Below are 19388 nucleotides of genomic sequence, written 5' to 3'. Positions count from 1 at the left end.
AGGGAGGGCTGCAGGGATGCAACGGTCCCCACAGCCAAATGGAGTGGATGGGGGGATGTCTCTCCAGAGAAGGGGGTTCTGTTACCAGAAGGGGAAGAAGTGAGCCTGGGCAGGTACAAACGGTATGGCTATGTCAGGAGTTCCCAGGAGAGGGCCTGGGCAGCTAGCCAGGGTGGGGCCACAGCCTGTGAGCACAGAGGAGAGAGAAGAAGAGAGGGGAAGGAAGTAGAGGGGGAATAAGGGAAAGGGGTAGGGCCTGGACCACCAGGGCTAAACCTGAGCTTAGCATCTATATGGGCTCCCAAAACACACACATCCACTGTGTCACAACCACCCTGTTTGTGTGAGGCCAACCCTACGATAGCCCCAAACCCTTCTGCCAAGAGGTAACCCATGCCCGTTGCCACAGCAATTGGTTTAGGTAAACCAGGTCTGAGCTTATCAGTATGTGCCATTCCTCTGGCCATAGGCATTGGTTCTGAAGTAGAGGGGCCCTTCTTTGGGCCCTTCTTTCGCTGGGATTCTGGAACACAGACATCTCTCTCTTCTTGGACTGGGAGGTGTGGCTGGAACTATGCAGCCCTTTTGCCACAGTGAGGGAAGCCCTCTTTTCATCAAAATTGACATCAGGAATAGAAAAGACTGGAGAGATGGGAAAATAATTGGGCTTTGTTGATACCATTAAGCCTCTGAGTCAAATAACCCTGGAGGCTGCCTTAGCCCTGCACTGCCAGTGACACATGCTGATAAAGCCCTGGTGTGGTTTAAGCCACTTCGAGCTGAGTTTTTCTATTACATTTCTGCAGGGGCGGCGGAAAAGCTGAGGGAACTGGAGAGCAGCTGCTGTCCTCTCCCTGCGCACGTCTGTTCTGCCTCATGCCAAAGGGAGCCAATGGCTAAAGTGGGCCTGTATTGGCCAGGCCCTGCAGAGAAATAGAACCCATAGGTTGTGTATGCATGTATAGGTACATAGGGAGACAAGGAAGGGGGAGAGAGAGATTCGAGAAATTGGTCCACATGATTACAGAGGCTGGTAAGTCCAAAATTTGCAGGGTGGGTGATACGGTTTGGCTGTGTCGCCATCCAAATCTCATCTTGAATTGTAGCTCCCATAATTCCCACGTGTCATAGGAGGGACCCCATGGGAGGTAATTGAATCATGGAGCTGGGTCTTTCCCATGCTGTTCTCATGACAGTGAATAAGTCTCAGGAGATCTGATGGTTTATAAAAGGGAGTTCCCTGCACAAGCTCCCTCTTGCCTGCTGCCATGGAAGATGTGCCTTTGCTCCTTTGCCTTCCAACAGGATTGTGAGGCCTCCCCAGCCTCGTGGAACTGTGAGTCCATTAAACCTCTTTTTCTTTATAAACGACCCAGTCTCTAGTATGTTTTTATTAGTAGTGTGAGAACAGAGGAATACAGTGGGCCAGTAGGTTGGAGACCCAGAGAGAAACTGATGCTGCAGCTCGAGTCCCAAGGTTTCTGTTGCAGAATTACCTCCTCCTCAAGGGAGGTCAGTTTTTGGTCTTATTCAGGCCTTCAACTGATTGGATGAGGTCTACCCACATTATGGAGAGCCATCTGCTTTCCTCAAAATCCACTGATTTGAATTTTAAGCTCATCCAAAAACACCTCCTCACAAGAATATCCAGAATAAGGTTTGGCCACATATCTGGGCACCATGGCCCAGTCAGGGTGACACATCAAATTAACCATCACTAGGTCGCCAGATGCATCTCATTTAACCCCCTCATGCAGATGAAGAAGCAGAGGTCCAGAGAGGCCCAGTGGTCTGTCCATGGACATAGAGCAATGTAGCAGCAGAACCTCACTGCCTCCATCCTGACTCCCAGGTCAGGGGTCTCTAGACAGTCCCCTTTCTCCTGTATGGCTCGTGGAAACCAAGGGACCAGAGGAGACAGACCAGAACAGGAGCCACAGGTGACATGCCTGAGTCATTGGCCTGAGAGAACAAATTCAGGTTGGCATGCAACTTGCATACCTTTTCATGTTGTTCCCTAAAGTTCAAAATATACAGAAATTCCCCAGTTCTGCTTCTTTTCTTATGACCTCCTGGTTTCAGTTGCATCTGTTTGGAAGGACCCCAGAGAGCACTGGTTCTCTGGGTGGATCACCTGCCCCCTGCCCTCTCCTGACGCTGGCCCTGAGACTGTAAGGGCCACCAGGCCAAGAAGCCCTTTCTTTGACCTAATCCGGGTTCTCCACGGTGTCGATGCGCCACTGCCCACGTGGGTGTCGCTTTCAGGTGGTACATGCGTGGACATTTTTTATTTTAATAGTCATGTATTCATTTTTATGTTCCTCTGAATTTATGACTGGGGATGCTGGTTTCCCATTTATGGTGGCGATATAAAGTTTCCCTTTAAATGAAATTTCAGTTTTTTAAAAGTGAGTCAATGAAAATAAAAATAGTAAGTAAATAATAGAACAGGCAGTATGTCAATATGGCCAAAACAGAGATGGAATGACTGAGAGTTTTAGGAATGCTGGACTGATGGAAATGTCTCCTGCTTCTGTGTCAGCCCAATTCCACTTGACCTGTCATCAGTGGAAGGGGCCTTATGTGTTGGAAAGAAGTGCCTCACTAGCTTTGAGACACCTAACCGAGACACCGTGGTGTGCTCAGCCACCTTGCCCCAGAACCCTGTAGTCCCAGGAAAAGGGTCCAGCACCAGTTCTTGGGACCTGGGATCTATCAACAGAGCATCTCACCAGGACCCTCTTCCTCCCATGCCTCCCAGAAGGGGAGTTTGTGTTTCCCGACCTCGACCACCCACCAACATGGAAACAGGCCATTTCTCCATGCATAAAAGCCTGCAAGGTAATTAATATCCCCACCATTTAACTCAACTATAATACTCTCACCGTTAATAAGCTAGCTAAGAGCTCCGCTTGAAATTAATAACTTGCAAATGACCCAAGAGCCCTGGTTTCATACCTTCTTTTTTTAAACAACAAAAAAACTACACAGAATTTAAATAGAAAAGCAATTTTCATTTATGAGCCAGTATCATTATTCATAACTGGAGAATTGTAAGGAGTAAAAGTCTCTTCCACTTAATTAGAATCTTGAACATCACAGGAAAAGAGGGGAGTCCATTTCTAGCACTGGGGATGAGAAGACAAGAAGCACAAATCAAAAGGAAAAACATTCCCCCATGTAGCTACAGGTCCACCCGGCCACGCGAGGAGCAGGACCCGGCAACTGTGCATGAAATCCAGCCCTCGCAATCGCGGGGCTGAGGCTGGCAGGGGAGAAATATGCAGAGACGCCAGTGTGTCATATCCGTGTCCTCAAGACAGAAGTGATAACGTCTAATCTTTTTTTTTTTTTTTTTTTTTTTTTTTTGCGTAAGAATATCACTATTTATTTTCCCTCAGGTAATTTTTCTATGGCTTCAACATTTTCTCTTCAAAATCAGAAGAAAAATATCCCAAAGTTTAGAACTGGATCACTTGGCCCTTTCTCTTCTTATCTCCTCCCAGTTCAAAATGCTTGCATCTCTTAATGGCCAGCATCCTCTTGGATCTGCAGTTAGGCTCAACACATTCCAGCCTTAGCACAATCTTCTTTGTGGTCTTAGCCTTCTTCCGGAAAATTGGCTTTGTCTGCCTACCATAGCCACTCTGCTTCCGATCATAGCGCCTCTTTCCCTGGGCATACAAAGAATCCTTGCCCTTCTTATACTGTGTCACTTTGTGAGGCTGATGCTTGCCACACTTCTTACAGAAGGTTCTTCGGGTTTTAGGTACATTGACCATCTTTGCAGCAGGGCTGTTGTCTATGATGAAAACGAGAAACGGCGTCCGACACCCTCGCGTAGCGCAGCTCTCGCCTAACAGGAAAGGGATAACGTCTAATCTTAAACTACAAGGGAAGCCGGAAAGAGAGAGCAGAGACAGTGAATGGAGAAGCAGAGGCGAGATTAGAGGCTCAGGGAGGAGGAGACAGGATTTGAGGCAGGAGGGGAGGAAGAGGAAAGAACGGTGTGCTTTCTCCCACGCTGACGGCCCAGCCCTGTGGCCCAGTCTGGCCCCACCCTCGTCTAGCCGCCAGACACTTGGCATATGGAATCTCATTTTTAGTCTCATAGTAATAACCTACAAGCCTCACAAAATAATCCATATTTCAGCCAGGCACAGTGGCTCATGCCTGTCATCCCAACACTTTGGGAGGCCGAGGCTGGGGGATCGCTTGAGCCCAGGAGTTCGAGACCAGCCTGGGAAACATGGCGAAACCCCACCTGTACTAAAAATACAAAAAAGTTAGTTGGGCATGGTGGTGCATGATGACTAATTTATAGTCGCAGCTCCTTGGGAGGTTGAGGTGGGAGGATTGCTTGAACCTGGGAGGCGGAGGTTGCAGTGAGCCAAGATCACGCCATTGCACTCCAGCCTACGCAATACAGTGAGACCCCTGTCTCAAAATAATAATAATAACCATCATCATCATCCATGTTTTAATAAAGGTGAGAAGATAAGGCTCAGAGAAGTTGATGAACTTGCCCTGGGGTTGCCCAGTCAGTAAGTGACAGAGCTGGAAAGCAAACCAAGTTTCTTTGGCTGCATGCCAGGCAGAGTACCTCAGCCACCAGCCCCTTTCATTTGCACAGCAGATTCTGCTGTGCTCCTTCTCCCAGCTGCCCTCTGCTCCCTCAGCATCCTGGTGAAGTAGACATCACAGTCACACACCACAGAACTGGAAGCTCAGGCTCAGACTAGTCAAAGGCAAGTCCTAGCCAAGGCCAAGGGCTGGAACTTGAACTCATGCCTTGAGACCAAAGGCCAGAGCTTGCTCACTCCAGGGCACAAACATCAGGAAAGCTGATGGTTCACCCAAAACACACCAAATTCTGCTGATCCCCAGGAGGAGGCATCTGCTGGGGACTTGCAGGTCGCCTGCCCCAGTGGTTCCCCGCCAGACCCCAAGGGTACCCTGTCTGTCACCCACAGCTGCCTGGAGGGTCCAGAACCTACCTCCACCCGGCCCCTGGAAAGTGTGTCAATAACGCCATTGACATACCTAACCCAGTTCAACTCTATAAATAATAACACCAACAATCGCTGTCCTTTTTAGAGTGCTCCTCGCGGGCAGGGCACCGTGCTAAGCCTTCACCTGGAGTAACCCAGTAGACTCACTGGAATGAAGTAGATGCTGTTCTCCTCCTTTTAGAAGAGAAGAAACTGAGGCACAGGGAGGTCAGGCAACAAGGTCACATGGCTGGTCAGCAGCTCAGCCTCCACAGCCTGCCCATAACCCCAAGCAGGTACAGTCCTCACTAATACAAACAGCAGCAACAATTGCTAAGCGCCCACTGAGGACCCCCTGAGGGAGGTGCTATTAGCATCCCCCACTTTATAGGAGAAGCAACTGGGGCACAGAAGGGAGTGGCTTGCCCAGGGTCACACCGTCGAGGGCAGAGCTAGGATTTGAACCCAGAAAGGGCAGCCCCGGGACAGTGCTTTGAGCTGCCTCCGCTCATGCAGTGGCACAGGAGGGCCCCCAGGGCATCCTGTGGTTCTCTCCAGCTGTCCAACAGAAGCGTTTCTGCCCCATTCTCCCCTCCCTTCCTGAGCTCTTGGTTTGCTACTCAGCCAGCCTGATTAGCTGGGGGCCTGCCCTCTGGCACCTGCAGGCTGAGCCCCTCCTCCATCAAAGCTGCCTTCTCCTCCACCCTCACCGAGCCCCTCTGTGTGGCCCTCTCTCCTGTGGAGCCCTCTCTATGGACTAAAGCAGATTCAGAAGGTCCAAGCTACAAACCCACTGGACAGGTGGGAAGACAGAGGCCCCAAAGAGGATGACCTGACTTGCCCAAGGCCACACCCTGCTCCCCTCCCCGCTAGACTCAAGCAGCCTTCCCCACAGCCTCCATTCCCCATCCCAAGCCAGCACCCACATCTCTTCCCCAAATCTCATCCCAACAACGGCATGGAGTGAGACCTCCTGCTGATGTCCCAGGAAGAGCTCTCGGCTCCGAGATGCTCTGCCAGCTGGCAGGGCTAGGTCCCCATAGGGGCCACCTGCTATGTGAGGACACAGAGCAATCACCAGAGACAGGCTCTTGGGCCAGTCTGGCTCAGCAGCTACTGTCTCTTGCCAACTGTATACAGGACACACCCTGTTAGCTTTAGGCTAGCAAAGCCAACAAGCCCAGATGCCTCAAAGAGCCAATTCGTTCATTGTCCCTTTCGAGGGACCAGATTTCTTAGGCAGTGGTTCCTAAGCACCAGGTTGTAAACCAGCTACAACGGAATCACTCCTCAAAAATAACAGCTTCCTGGGTCCCGCTCCCAAGACAGTGTGATCCAGCTGGTCCTGGGGAGGGCCCAGGAATCTGTATTTTAACAGCCCTGTTCCCACCCGCATCATCCTGGTGAGCAGGCCTCGGAACCTCTCTTTGCTCAGAGCAAGCACTTGTCTCACAGAGGGCCAAACTTGGAGGCAGTTTAAAGACCTTCTAGTCTAGCCCACCCATTGTCCAGACGGAAACACTGAGGCTTAGGTCAAAGAGTGACTCAGTGACAGTGCTATGACCCAAACCCCAGTGTCCCAACTCCTAGACCAGGAAGCTTGCCCTTCTGTTAAGACATTTTGGGAAGACGACAAGAAAGTCCTTCTGGCTAAGGGCAGGAAGTCGTGCTTGGCACAGAGCAAGACCTTTTGTGGAAAATTGGTGGATGGGAATGAAGAACAGTGAAGTGGGGGCAGATACTGCCTGTTTCTGCCTGTCTCTTCCCCATTCCATGAGGTCCTGGTAGGGCTTAGTCACAATACTCTACATAACATAGTCACAGGAACACACACACACTCATACACACACAGACACAGACACACACACACACACACACAGAGTTCGTGGGTGTGAGATCAGGCCAGGCTGCCCAGAATTCTAATCCCCCTGATCACACTGATTGGCTCAAGAATGAACACCGTGGGCTGGGCATGGTGGATCACGCCTGTAATCCCAGCACTTTGGGAGGCCGAGACAGGCGGATCATCTGAGGTTGGGAGTTCGAGACCAGCCTGGCCAACATGGTGAAACCTCATCTTTATTAAAAATACAAAAATTAGCTGGGCATGGTAGTATGCGGCTGTAATCCCAGCTGCTCAGGAGGCTGAGGCAGGAGAATCGCTTGAACCCGGGAGGCAGAGGTTGCAGTGAGCTGAGATTGTACCACTGCAATCCACACTGGGCTACAGAGCAAGACTCTGTCTCAAAAAAAAAAAAAGAAAAGAAAAGAAAAGAAAACACCTGACCCAAGAAGGTCAATCAGAGATTTGACACCTGAACCCAGCAAGGAAGATCTCTCTTCTTTTTGGGTAATGAGTTATAGGCATTTGGGGCTACCATTAGCCTTCTTCCATAACACATAGAGAAAGGCTTTGTGAGAACACCTGAAGGGACGCAGACTCCAGATATGCAAAATAGATGATGTCCTGACAATAGCATCTGGGCTCCTGGATCTAGCCTTTCCTGAAACTGGAAAACCTGAGCACCCAGTTACATGAGCCAATAAACTCACTTTTTGACTTAAGCTTGTTTAAGGTGGGGGTTTTGTCACTTGCAACCGAAAGAGTGCTGACTAGGGTCCTGGGATACACCTGTTTGTGGGCAGAAAGTGGGAGGCAGAACATTTCATTGCCCTCAGCCCCTGTGACTGTCTAGGGAGACCCTTGTCCATAAGGAAGGCATGAGATCTCGGGAGAAGCCACCTGAAGACCACAGGGGCATGTCCTGGACCGAGAGTCAAAACACCTGAGCTCTTTCCCTCCCAAGCTGTGTGACCTTCAACCAGTCAACCAACACCTCTGTATTAACCATGCCTTTTATTTTCTGTATTCTGATACTTTGACATCTGGGGCTTTGTGATCCTGGAGGGTTAAGAGCTGGTAAATTCTTAGAGATAGTAACCAATTTGCCCATGAGCCCATTTGCTCTGAAAATGCAAACCAACCAATCCAGAGTCTATACCCGCAACTACCTCCTTTATTGGCTCTCACACTTGGGACCACTATCCACCTGCCCTGATCACTCCAGGGTCATCTGCCAGATAACTAGGGGCAGCCCTTGTGGCCCAGAACATGCTGAAATTATTCAAAATAGCCAACCCTAAGCCGGCTTGCTCTGCCTCATTTGTTCCTTCTCATGGAAACCACAATAAATGCTCTTGCCCACAATTTCCCCCTCCCTCTACCTCCTGACTGCCCCTATGTGCCCCTTCATGGCTGGACAAGCCTGCTCCTCTTGGGATCTGTGAGTGTAACAAACTGTCTTTTTTTTCTTTTCTTTTCTTTTTTTTTTTTTTTTTTTTTTTTTTTTTTTTTTTTTTTTTTGAGGCGGAGTTTCTCTCCTGTCACCCAGGCTGGAGTGCAGTGGTGCAATCTCAGCTCACTGCAACCTCCGCCTCCCGGGTTCAAGCGATTCTCCTGCCTCAGCCTCCCAAGTAGCTGGGATTACAGGAGCCTGCCACCACACCCCGCTAATTTTTGTATTTTTAGTAGAGACGGGGTTTCACCATGTTGGCTAGGCTGGTCTCAAACTCCTGACCTGACGTGATCTGCCCACCTCGGCCTCCCAAAGTGCTGGGATTACAGGTGTGAGCCACTGTGCCTGGCCACAGCTGTCTTTTCAATGGCAGTTGTCTCCTAATCCGTTGACTTCACCATATCTGGAATCAGACGTGATTGTGTAAAAAGCCTTGAAATTACAGAGGGCTCTGCAGATGAGAGAGGGTGCATTCAAACCCTCTTGTCACTTGCAACCAAAAGAGTGCTGACTTCAAAGACAGTCCTTCTAGAACACTACCATTAGATTGCCTTTGGAGCAGGTAGGGCTGGAATTATCACCCTACTCTTCGGATGGGTAAACTGAGGCACAGCAAGGTAAACACCTTTCCCTAGGAGATGCAGCTGGTTTTCCAAAGATCCAGAACTGGAAGTCAAGAACAGGAGAAGGTATAATCCAGGCCAGCCAGGGTTAACCAAGGAGTGTGTCTTGGAGGAGGTAGACAGGCACACGCCACACACATGCACACCATATATGCACACACACTCATGTATGTCTCTTTCTGCCAGCCCCGGCTGAATTAAGAATGCATGTGCTGTAGAGGACTGGCTAGACAATTTTCCTGTCACTCCCACTCCTAATTTCTCCCTCCTCGTCCTTGGACACAACTGGGAATCTCTTTAAGGCTCACAATTGAGCCCCTTCAACTGGCATTGTTTCCACGCCTCACCACGTGACTCTGCCTCTCCCCAAGCTTGTCAGTGGCCGCTCTCTCAGCCCAGCGAAGCCTGACAAATCCTTCCTGCAAACGTGCATGTCTCGGGCTCAGAATAACCTACCAAAAGAAAATAAAACCCCCTATGAAGTGAGTCCAGGTGACTCAAAGCGTTCTGTTGGCAGCAGCATTTCTGGCATCTGCTTTTTCTCTGGATCACAAACATTTTCATCGCTGGAGCCATTCAAGCCAAACCCACAGGCAGTCAGGGAAGCCCATGGCCCTGGAGACCCCAAACAACTGCACTGCAATGATTAGATGCTCCCCATCTTCCTGCCAGGAGTGTGCTGGGGACAGGGGAAGGAAGACATCTGGTCTTTTGTGCAGATAGAGAAGAACAACAATCGTAGTCATTATCAGTACAAAGTCATTGCCACTCACTATATGCCAGCCATTGTTCTATTAATAGGCACTTCGTATTTCTTAGCTTATTTAGTCCTCACACCAAGTCAGTAAGGCAATTATTAATACTGTGCCCATTTTACAGATGGGGACACTTGCAAAGACTGAGCCCATCTGACAACTCATGATCGGCACCCTTACATGGTAACGATCAATGGAGCAGAGAAACGGCTGCCCCTTTAGGTGGGACGTGCTGTTCCAATTTGCCACAGTCCCCTCCAGTCCCTGTTATATTACACCCTGTCTGCCTCACTCATTTAAGTCACTTGTCCTGCACCTAGGTTGCACGCTGCTTACCCAGCACAGCCACACGCTGCAGTCCTAATTGTCACTCACTAGGCATCTCCACACGTCCTGCACAGTACAGCCGCCAACTGCAGGAAGGGCTGCAACAGCCTGTCACTCCCGGGCACCAGTGAGCCTCTCCTTCTCCACTCTGCACCTCCCTACCCTCCCACCACCACCCCTCAAGCAGCCAGGAGGCCACCAGGACTGGCAGAAAAGGTCCCCTGAGTAGGGGAAATCTTGCTTGGCCATAATTAAACTCCACTGCTGTGCAGGCTGCAGACAAAAGGGAACCCATAATGGGATTAGAATTGTAATAAATTAAAATCATAAATTCAATAAATGCCTTCTCAGCCTCCCTCTGGAAATGGTCGGCCCACAGCAGCTGGCTTTGGTAGGCATAACGGAGGAAGACAGGTCAGTGCAGACAGGCAAGCTGCAGTTTCAGCTGCTGGTCCCAGCTGACTGGGGCCACGTCAGGGACCCTTCTCCAGAGCAGACTCCCCCAAAGGCAGGCCATGACCACTAGTGGTGCTTCAGAACCCGCCATGGCTCCCTATCACCCCACCATTTAATCCAAGCTTAGCTCTTCACCAACTTCCTGCCTTAGGATTTGCTGACACATGCTCTGCCAACCATCATTTGGGCATCCATTAAACGGCCATTGGCCTCAAATGTACAGGGTGGTAGAAGGGACGAATTTGACATGGAAGGTTCTGAGTTTGAATCCCAGCACCAGCACATGCGAGCAGTGGGACCAGGGATGGGTACATGCATTCAGGAGCACTCTCACCCTGAGAACACCATTCACCCACCCTTGTACTCATCCTCTCATTTTGCCTGTATTTATTGAGTGCCTACTGTGTGCTGGACTCTGTGCCAATCAGTGGGGAAAAGAGCAGCAAGATAGGCAAGGTCATGGGGCTGGCGTTCCAACAGGGAACAGGAGAATGGAGGAGACATGGAGCACTCTCAACACAGAGGAGAGCATGTGCAAGGGCCCTGGGGTGGCAGCAAGCAGAGGATCCTAGGTTGTGGTTTGTGAGTTTTTTCAGACGAGGTCTCACTCTACCCAGGCTGGAGTGCTGTGGCACGATCACAGCTCACTGCAGCCTCAACCTTGCAGGCTCAAGAGATCCTCCCACCTCAGCCTCCTGAGTAGCTGGGACTACAAGTACGCACTGCCACACCTGGCTAGATTTTTTTTTAATTTTTTGTAGATTGGGGTCTCAGTATATCGTCCAGGCTGGTCTTGAGCTCCTGAGCTCAAGTGACCCTCTTGCCTCGGCCTCCCAAAGTGCTGGGATTATAGGCATGAGCCACCACGCCCCACTGGAATTTTTTAAAAGAATGTAAAATTAGGCATGAAAGTTCATGCTGATTTAGAAAGAAAAAGTGTTACAAATACAAATACATTTTGAAATATATTTTCATTATCTGCTCAACACACTTTTTTTTCTTACATTTTTGGCTGCATATTCTTTTCGGATTCCCCCTTCAACTGTCAAGATTTTGTAATATCATTTTCTAGAGAGAAGATAGATCATTCCTCCAGCATGGTTGAGTGAAATATACACATACAAATTAGCCAGGTGTGATGGCACACTCCTGTGATCCCAGTTATTAATATTACACTTGGGAGGCTGAGGTGGGAGATCATTTGGGCCTGAGAGATCAAGGCTGCAGTGAGCCATGACTGTGCCACTGCACTCCAGCCTGGGCAACAAAGCGAGATCCTGTCTCAAAAAAAGAAAAAATATATATACATACATTCATATACACACACATATATGCATATGTGTATATATACATACATATGTAATAAATATATTTTGTTATGTAGGATGCACAAAACATGTGTCTTCACACACACACACACACAAACATACACACACACACACACACACATTTATTGTCTGCAGAGCTGCGATTGTGCCTTACTGTGGCTGGCAGAATAATAGCCCCCCAAATCTGTCTGTGCCCCAGTCCCCAGAACCTGTGACTATAGTAGGTTACATGGCAGAGGGAGTTGAAGCTGCTCATCGGCTGACTTTAAAATAGGGAGATTATCCTGGATGAGCCAGGTGGGCCCAAAGTCATTATAAGAGTCCTTAAAAGTGGAAGAGGGTGGCCGGGCCTGGTGGCTCACACCTGTAATCCCAGCACTTTGGGAGGCCAAGGCGGGCAGATCACTTGAGGCCAGGAGTTCCAGCCTGGCCAATGTAGCAAAACCTCATCTCCACAAAAATTAGCTGGGCGTGGTGGCTCACACCTGTAACCTCAGCTACTCAGGAGGCTGAGGCATAAGAATCTCTTGAACCTGGGAGGCAGAGGATGCAGTGAGCCGAGATCATGCCACTGCACTCCAGCCTGGGCAACAGAGCAGGACTCTATCTCAAGAAAACCAACAAAAAAGTGGAAGAGGGAGAGAGAAGAGGGAGAATCAGAGACAGAGCAGTGTGAGAAGGACCCAGTTCAACATAGATGAGGGTTGGGGCCACACACCAAGGAATGCGGGCAGCCTCTGGAAGCTGGAAAAGGTATGGAAGTGAATTTCCCTTTAAAGCCTCCAGAAGGGAATGCAGCCAGGCTGACCCCTTGATTTTGGCCCAGGGAGACCCACTTTGGACTTCTGACCTGCAGAGCTGTGAATTAATCCATTTGTGTTGCCGAAGCTACTGCGTTTGTGGTCGTTTGTTACGGCAGCAGTCAGAAACGAACGCACTTCCAAATGCAGGCATTCCAATCAATCCCGTTTCATCTGATCACTCTGCGGAGGTGGGAAGTCTGAGTGGACAGAGACAATGGTATGGTCAGTCTTCATGGACTGCAGTTCACATCATCTACATCTGCAAATTTTACAAACACACATGACCGTTAGGACATAATGCCAGGGCCCCTCTCAGGACCTCGGAAGGGATCTGTGCAATAGAAGGCCCCGAGCCCCGAGAACCATCAGTATTTGGCAACTCCCCATTTGTCTCATTCAAATAACTCAAAGCAGATGTGGTGTTGGGGCCACAGAGAGCCTAGAAAAGGAGCTGGTTCCAGTCCAGCCAGGGCTTCGTGGCTCGAAGCAGGGACCTGACCTCGTCCTATTCCCCAGTGGTGCCGGCATCAGACCCCAGGGGCTGCCAGGTGGTTGACGGGCTGGAGGAGAAGGGGTGGGCACCGGGCAGATCGCTGCAGGAGTGCCCTCCAGGACGTGGTGGAGGAGATGATGGGGTGGGGGTGAAGGTGAGGAAGGGAAGCAAGGGAACTGCTTAGCAGGGAGCAGCCACAAGAGTTTCTGCCAGGTGGGAGGTGGGCTTGGGGAGGAGCAATGTCAGAGCTGACTCCAAGTCTCTGGCTGAGAGTTGGGAAGATCCCAAGGGGTGGGGTGGGCGGGGCTGTGACGGAGAAGAGGTCACCCGTGTGCTCACCTCCCCTTCCCACCTCCAGCCTGCAGGAGAGAAAAAAGCAAGTCTTTCCTCACTTGCCTGCACCTGCCAAACCACCACGTTGAGACAAAACAGCAGACCAAGGACCCCTCCCCACCCAGTATTACTAGTAAGGCTGAGAGCCTCAGCTCAGGAGGGGGTCTGCAAAAAACAGACACAAACAGAACAAACAGGGTTCTTTCCTCTTCATCCAGGCTCTCTGGGATTCTCGGGCTCCTACAGGACCCCACCCATTCCCAAGCCCTGTGCTCTCCCCCACCTCTGCAGCCCCCCACCCCTAGCCCTCTGGGGGTCTCCATCCCTCCCATCCCAATGCCCAAGCCAAGCCCAGAGTCGTTGTGAGCACTTACTAAGCCACTAATTAATTGAATTTTTCCCCCTCATTGCATGCTGTTAATTAGTTTCTTGTAGTAACAGAGACTATTATTCTTGGAAGTAATAACTTGGTCCGGGAGGCAGTTTTAATGCTACTTATAATTACCAGAGGAGGCAGAGTCTTGGGCTTAGGTGGGTGGGGCTAATCCAGGACAAGAAAGGAGGAAAGTCAACATGGTTCTTTCTTGTCTAAAAGATGGCTTTTATTTTGCCTTACTATTGTCCTGTGGAAAGCATTTTTTAATTTTTTTATTTTTAGAAGGAGTGTCACTCTTACGCCCAGGCTAGAATGAAGTGGAGTGATCTTAGCCCACTGCAACCTCTGCCCCCCACGTTCAAGTGATTCTCCTGCTTCAGCCTCATGAGTAGCTGAGATTACAGGCATTTGCCACCACACCTGGCTAGTTTTTGTGTTTTTAAGAGAGACGGGGTTTTGCCATGTTGGTCAGGCTGGTCTTAAACTCCTGACCTCAGGTGATCCGCCCACCTCAGCCTACTAAAGTGCCGGGATTACAGGCATAAGCCACTGTACCCAGCCAGAAAGCATTATTTTTATAACATCAAAAGTAAGTTTTTTTTTAAGACAAGAAAGCTTTAGAGTGACTGGGAAATTGTCCCTGGGAGAATGGAGCTACAGAAGGCTGGGGTAGGGCCTAATGGGGAGTGGATGCCATTTCCTTCTGCAGCTTCTGTTTCAGGCTGTCCTTTCTGTCCTCTTCCTGTGGCCCCATGGCCAGTAAGCACCAAAACCAGTGTGCAGAATCAGGGCTCTGACTCCAAGACTCCAGGTTCGGAGACCTAATCCTGGCCTCAGACCCCCTCATCCAGCATCTGATGAGCAGGTGCATTAGGGGGAAATCAGCCAGGGGTAAAGTCTTCCCAGATCAAACACCAGGAAGCCACAGGGAGGAGAGGATCAACAAGAAGCATCAGAAGTTGCAAATTGCCTGTAATCCCAGCACTTTGGGCGGCCAAAGTAGGCAGATCACCTGAGGTCAGGAGTTCGGGACTTGCCTGGGCAACATGACAAAACCCCATCTCTACCAAAAATACAAAAATTAGCCAGACATGGTGGCACACACCTGTAATCCCAGCTACTCAGGAGGCTGAAGCACAAGAATCACTTGAATCCAGGAGGCAGAGGTTGTGGTGAGCTGAGATCACACCACTGCATGCCAGCCTGGGTGACACAGTGAGACTCTGTCTCGAAAAAAAAAGAACTAAGCTTCTCTTGCCTCAGTTTCCCACTCATGGAGGTTGTAGTCTAGTGAAGGAAATAGACAAAGAAGTAAGTCAACAGAAAATAAACTAAAAGAGAACTGTAAGGCAGAGAAACATACCATAGATAGGATGGTCAGGGTCTCCTTGAGGGGATGATGTTTAAGCTGAGATCAGAAGGATGAGGGAAGCAAAAAAAAAAAAAAAAAAAAAAGACACCAGCATAGAAAAAATGTATCCTAGAGGACACATATGTGTTTATCTCTTGCGGTGAGGACGGGGGGGGGGGGGGGGGGGGGGGGTGGTGCTCAGTGCGCTGCCCCCTGGCGAGATTCCTGCCTTGTTCTCAGAGCCCAGCAAAAAGCTATCACACCAATAAAAGCACCCATTAATCTTGAGACATCAAGTAGCAGCAAGGCCTTAGCTCCACCATCAACCTGAGTATGGGAGGGAAGGGTGGCAGGGCACCAAACCCGACTGTTAAAGCAACCTGTGATGTTAAAAAGTGGCCACCCAGGGGCTGAAAACCCCTAACTCTCCAATGGGAATTCATGTTACCATTCCTCAGTTGTTCCACAACAAGCAACCACTTCCCAGCAGCAGGGACATCTTTTGCTTCTCCACTGTGACAGCCATCCTCTGCTGCTGCTCCAGAGAATAGTGTCAGTCAAAGCATCTTGGTGCAGTGGTTCAAAGCTGGTCCATGCTGAGACAGCTCTGCAAAGGGGAAACGCCCTGATTGACAGCACCTGCCCATTCCCATGGTGTAAATACTCCCACTGTGGTCAATTTCACACCACCAACCTGAAGTCATCAAAGGCCAAGTTTGGAAGAGAGGCATACTGCTATAGCCCACTACAGCACACCGCAAGCAGCGGTGTGACCCCAGGCATGTCTCCTCCTCTGTGCAATGGGGGTTAAATGGGATAATGTAAGTAGTCATGGGGAAGGGCCTGATAAGAGTTGGGGTTGAAAAAGTAAGCGTTTCCTTCTCCCACTCAGGGAAAGCAGAGGAGTCCTGGGACAATGTTGGGAAATATCACTGTAGCATTAACGGACTGAATTATCTTGCTCAACCATCTGGGCCGATGTGGGATGGGGTGGGGACGGGGGTGGGGACAGGGGGTGGGAGAGGGGGCAGGACAAGGAATGTAGAGATCTATTCCCGCCCCCAGCCAGAGCTCAAAGCAGTCTTGCCTCCTGGGTGGGAGTAGAAAGATGGAAAAGGAGACACCACTTATGCTCCCAAGGACAGGACCGGGCTTGGCTGGTTCACCCCTGTATGCACAGCTCCCAGGCCTGTGCAGAGCAGGAAGCAGCAGACGTTCAATAAATGTTTCCCAGATGAATGAAGGAATGAATGAATCATGGAGCTCTCCCCAGATAGAGGGTGACTGCCTCCTCCCCTCTCTCAGTTTCCCCAGCGCGCCACCCCTGACAGGCAGCCTGAATCGTGGGCTGGGCTCTGGAATGGATTGCCAGGCAAGCTGCCCCCTGGGACCCTGGAAAGTCTCTCCGGGGCTGCGGACGGGCCTGCGGTGCTGTGTGAAAGCAGGTTAGAGACAGCCCCGTGATTCATGGCAGCAAATGCCTGGGAAATAAATACCACGCTGCCCTAGCCCTTCCCATCTTAGCCTCTAATATCCTTTCTGAGGGAAGAGACCTGATTATTCAGGGCCCGTGGTGACAGCTAACGAGTAAATCAGTGCCCTGGAGATTGCTCCCTGGGGGAAATTGGCTGTGGTTTCTGGTGATGGCCACTTCGCAGGGACTGTATGGCAGGAGGAGGAGGGGTCACACTGGTACAGGAGTAGGGGCAGGGGTGCGTATAGAGAGAGACTCCTTCCCCATCGTCCTGCTTCCCGTGAAGCTCACCTGATGGGGAGTGCCCCTCACTCCACCCCAGGGTAGCCATTACAGATAGGAATGTCCCTTGCTTCCACCCCAGCCCTGTGCTGTCAGGAGCCTTCCTGGGACAGTGCCAGCTCGCAGGTGAAACAGACAGAGGCACAATTCAAAGCGGGCATCGTATGGTCTTCCGGGCACAAGTCCTCCAGAGGCTGCCTCCCAGGCCCTAAATCCTGGACCCAAATCCACACCCGTAGGCTGGGGTGTATGGGAACCAAATTCACCAATAATAGTTTTCTGAGGTCATATCCCCATTCCCAGGTGAGCACCTAATTCTTTCGTTTGCCTGTTTGTCTTTAGACAGGGTCTCCCTCTGTCATCTACTGGAGTGCAGCAGCACGAACTCGGCTCACTGCCGCCTCAACTTCCTGGGCTCAAGTAATCCTCCCACCTCAGCCTCCCAAGTAGCTAGGACCACAGGCGTGTACCTCCATGCTCAGCTAATTTTTAAAAATTTTTTTGTAGAGATAGGGTTGAACTGTGTTGCCCAGGCTAGTCTCAAACTCCTGTGCTCAAGCGATCATCCCGCCTTGGTCTCCCAAAGTGCTAAGATTACAGGCATGAGCCACCATGCTTGGCCTCCTAATTCTTTTATGTGCCTGGCACATATTAGCCCCTCAATAAATAATTGCTGAATGAATAGATGAATAAATAAAGGCATGAAGAAATGGCTACAAACAGAACAGGCACAGACGTGCATTTTTCATCTGTTTCTCTGGCTCATTATGTTCCTAATCTTTCCAAGGATGCACCAGCACTTTTCATCACGGCAGCAATATAGTTCACTGGGTCACACTAATTTCTAGTCTCTTGCTTCAAGCAGTGCTTGGGCTTGGTTTTTTTTTACTTCCTCCAACTGTCAAGATGACACTACCCTGAAATCCTCTTCCTAGCTCCAGATGGTGGGCATCACATGGAAGCTGACCCCTGTGCCTGCTGACCTCCAAGACAGTAGAAAGTCTTTCTGCATCCCCAGCAGGCCCCACAGGACAGCCCTCATGGTCAGAATTCTAGAGGCTGGGGTGGGCAAGGGGACAATCTGGGGGCAGGGGGGCCTTCTTTGTTGCCTTAAAACCTCACAGAAGAGTGAAGCTCAGGGGACTGGTGCCTACAGGGCTTTGCACAGAAAGTAAACACGAACTTGGTAAGAGTTAAGGGCCCAGTTCTAAGCTCTCCCCAAGGTCAGCAGGATACAGCAGCACCAATCCTGCTGCCTGCCACTCTGGCAAGTCTTTCTCCTAATTATATCTGAATTATGCAAATCAATACCAATGTCGATATACGATTTCCTCTAACAAGTCGAGAACATGCAAGAAGTGAAGACCTGGGGAGATAGAAACCACCTAATTAGGAGCGAGTTTCTGTGGTTTTCTCTTGGCTGAGGGAATAAACGACTGCACGACAACCCCAGAGAAGACCAGGTCAAGGATGGAGCAGGAGAGAGGGTGGAAAGAACACAAAGATGGAGTGTGGGCAGGGGGCTGGGAGATTGGGGCCATGCTGAGAGCATGATGGGTGCAGCATCAGATGCAAAAATATGATCTTGGCAGCTTTCTTTCCACGAAGCAGTTAAAAATGCCCCAACACTGGAAGTTGGGGGCCCAGTAACGCTGAGTAGGCACAGACTGTTACCCAGGACATGTGCTTGGAGAGAGAGAAAGAGGAAGGAAGGAAGGAAGGAAGGAAGGAAGGAAGGAAGGAAGGAAGGAAGGAAGGAAGGAAGGAAGGAAGGAAGGGAGGGAGGGAGGGAGGGAGGGAGGGAGGGAGGCGAGGGGAGGGGGAAAGAGAGAGAGAAAGAAAGAAGAAAGGAAGAAAGAAAAAGAAAGAGAGAGAGAAAGAAGAAAGAAAGAAAAAGAAAGAAAAGAAAGAAAGAGGAAAGAAGGAATGGAGAGAAAGAAAGGAAGAAGGAAAGAAGAAAGAAGAAAGAAAGAAAGAGAAAAAGAGAAGAAAGAAAAAGAAAGAAAGAGGAAGGAAGGAATGGAGAGAGAAAGAAAGAGAAAAAGAAAGAAAGAAAGAAGAAAGGAAGGAAGAGAAAGAAAGAGGGAGGAAGGGGAAGGGAAGGGGAGAGGGAGGGGAGAGGAAGGGGAGGGAGGGAAGGAAGGAGGGAAGAAGGAAGGAAGAAAAGAAGGAAGGAAGGAAAGAAGGAAGGAAGGAAGGAAGGAAGGAAGGAAGGAAGGAAGGAAGGAAGGAAGGAAGGAAGGAAGGAAGGGAGGGAAAAGGAAATGTAGGCCGAGTGTAGTGGCTCACACTTGTAATCTCAGCACTTTGGGAGGCCGAGGTGGGAAGATCACCTTAGGTCAGGAGTTTAAGACCAGCCTGGGCAATATGGCGAAACCTTGTCAAAAATTTGCCGGGCATGGTGGTGCACGCCTGTAATCCCAGCTACTCAAGAGGCTGAGGCAGGAGAATCGCTTGAACCTGGGAAGCAGAGGTTGCAGTGAGCCAAGATCACTTCATT

General features: G+C 50.1%; 1 protein-coding gene across 1 annotated transcript; it reads right to left on the bottom strand.

Annotated features, from left to right (window-relative positions):
- Nucleotides 1-3362: 3362 nt before the first annotated feature.
- On the bottom strand, nucleotides 3363-3865 carry LOC104654355 (60S ribosomal protein L36a). Its single transcript, XM_010353516.2, has one exon. The coding sequence runs from the start codon at nucleotides 3780-3782 to the stop codon at nucleotides 3462-3464; it is 321 nt and encodes a 106-aa protein (XP_010351818.2). The 5' UTR covers nucleotides 3783-3865; the 3' UTR covers nucleotides 3363-3461.
- Nucleotides 3866-19388: the final 15523 nt, after the last annotated feature.

The sequence above is a fragment of the Rhinopithecus roxellana genome, chromosome 12 (genome assembly GCF_007565055.1).
Source record: "Rhinopithecus roxellana isolate Shanxi Qingling chromosome 12, ASM756505v1, whole genome shotgun sequence".
NCBI classification, from domain to species: domain Eukaryota; kingdom Metazoa; phylum Chordata; class Mammalia; order Primates; family Cercopithecidae; genus Rhinopithecus; species Rhinopithecus roxellana.
Note: the sequence above shows the minus strand (reverse complement) of the source record. Positions and strands in the feature narration are given on the sequence as shown.

Excerpts from the sequence above, each read along its gene's own strand:
- LOC104654355 (XM_010353516.2), bottom strand. The coding sequence starts at position 3,782 with ATGGTCAATGTACCTAAAACCCGAAGAACCTTCTGTAAGAAGTGTGGC.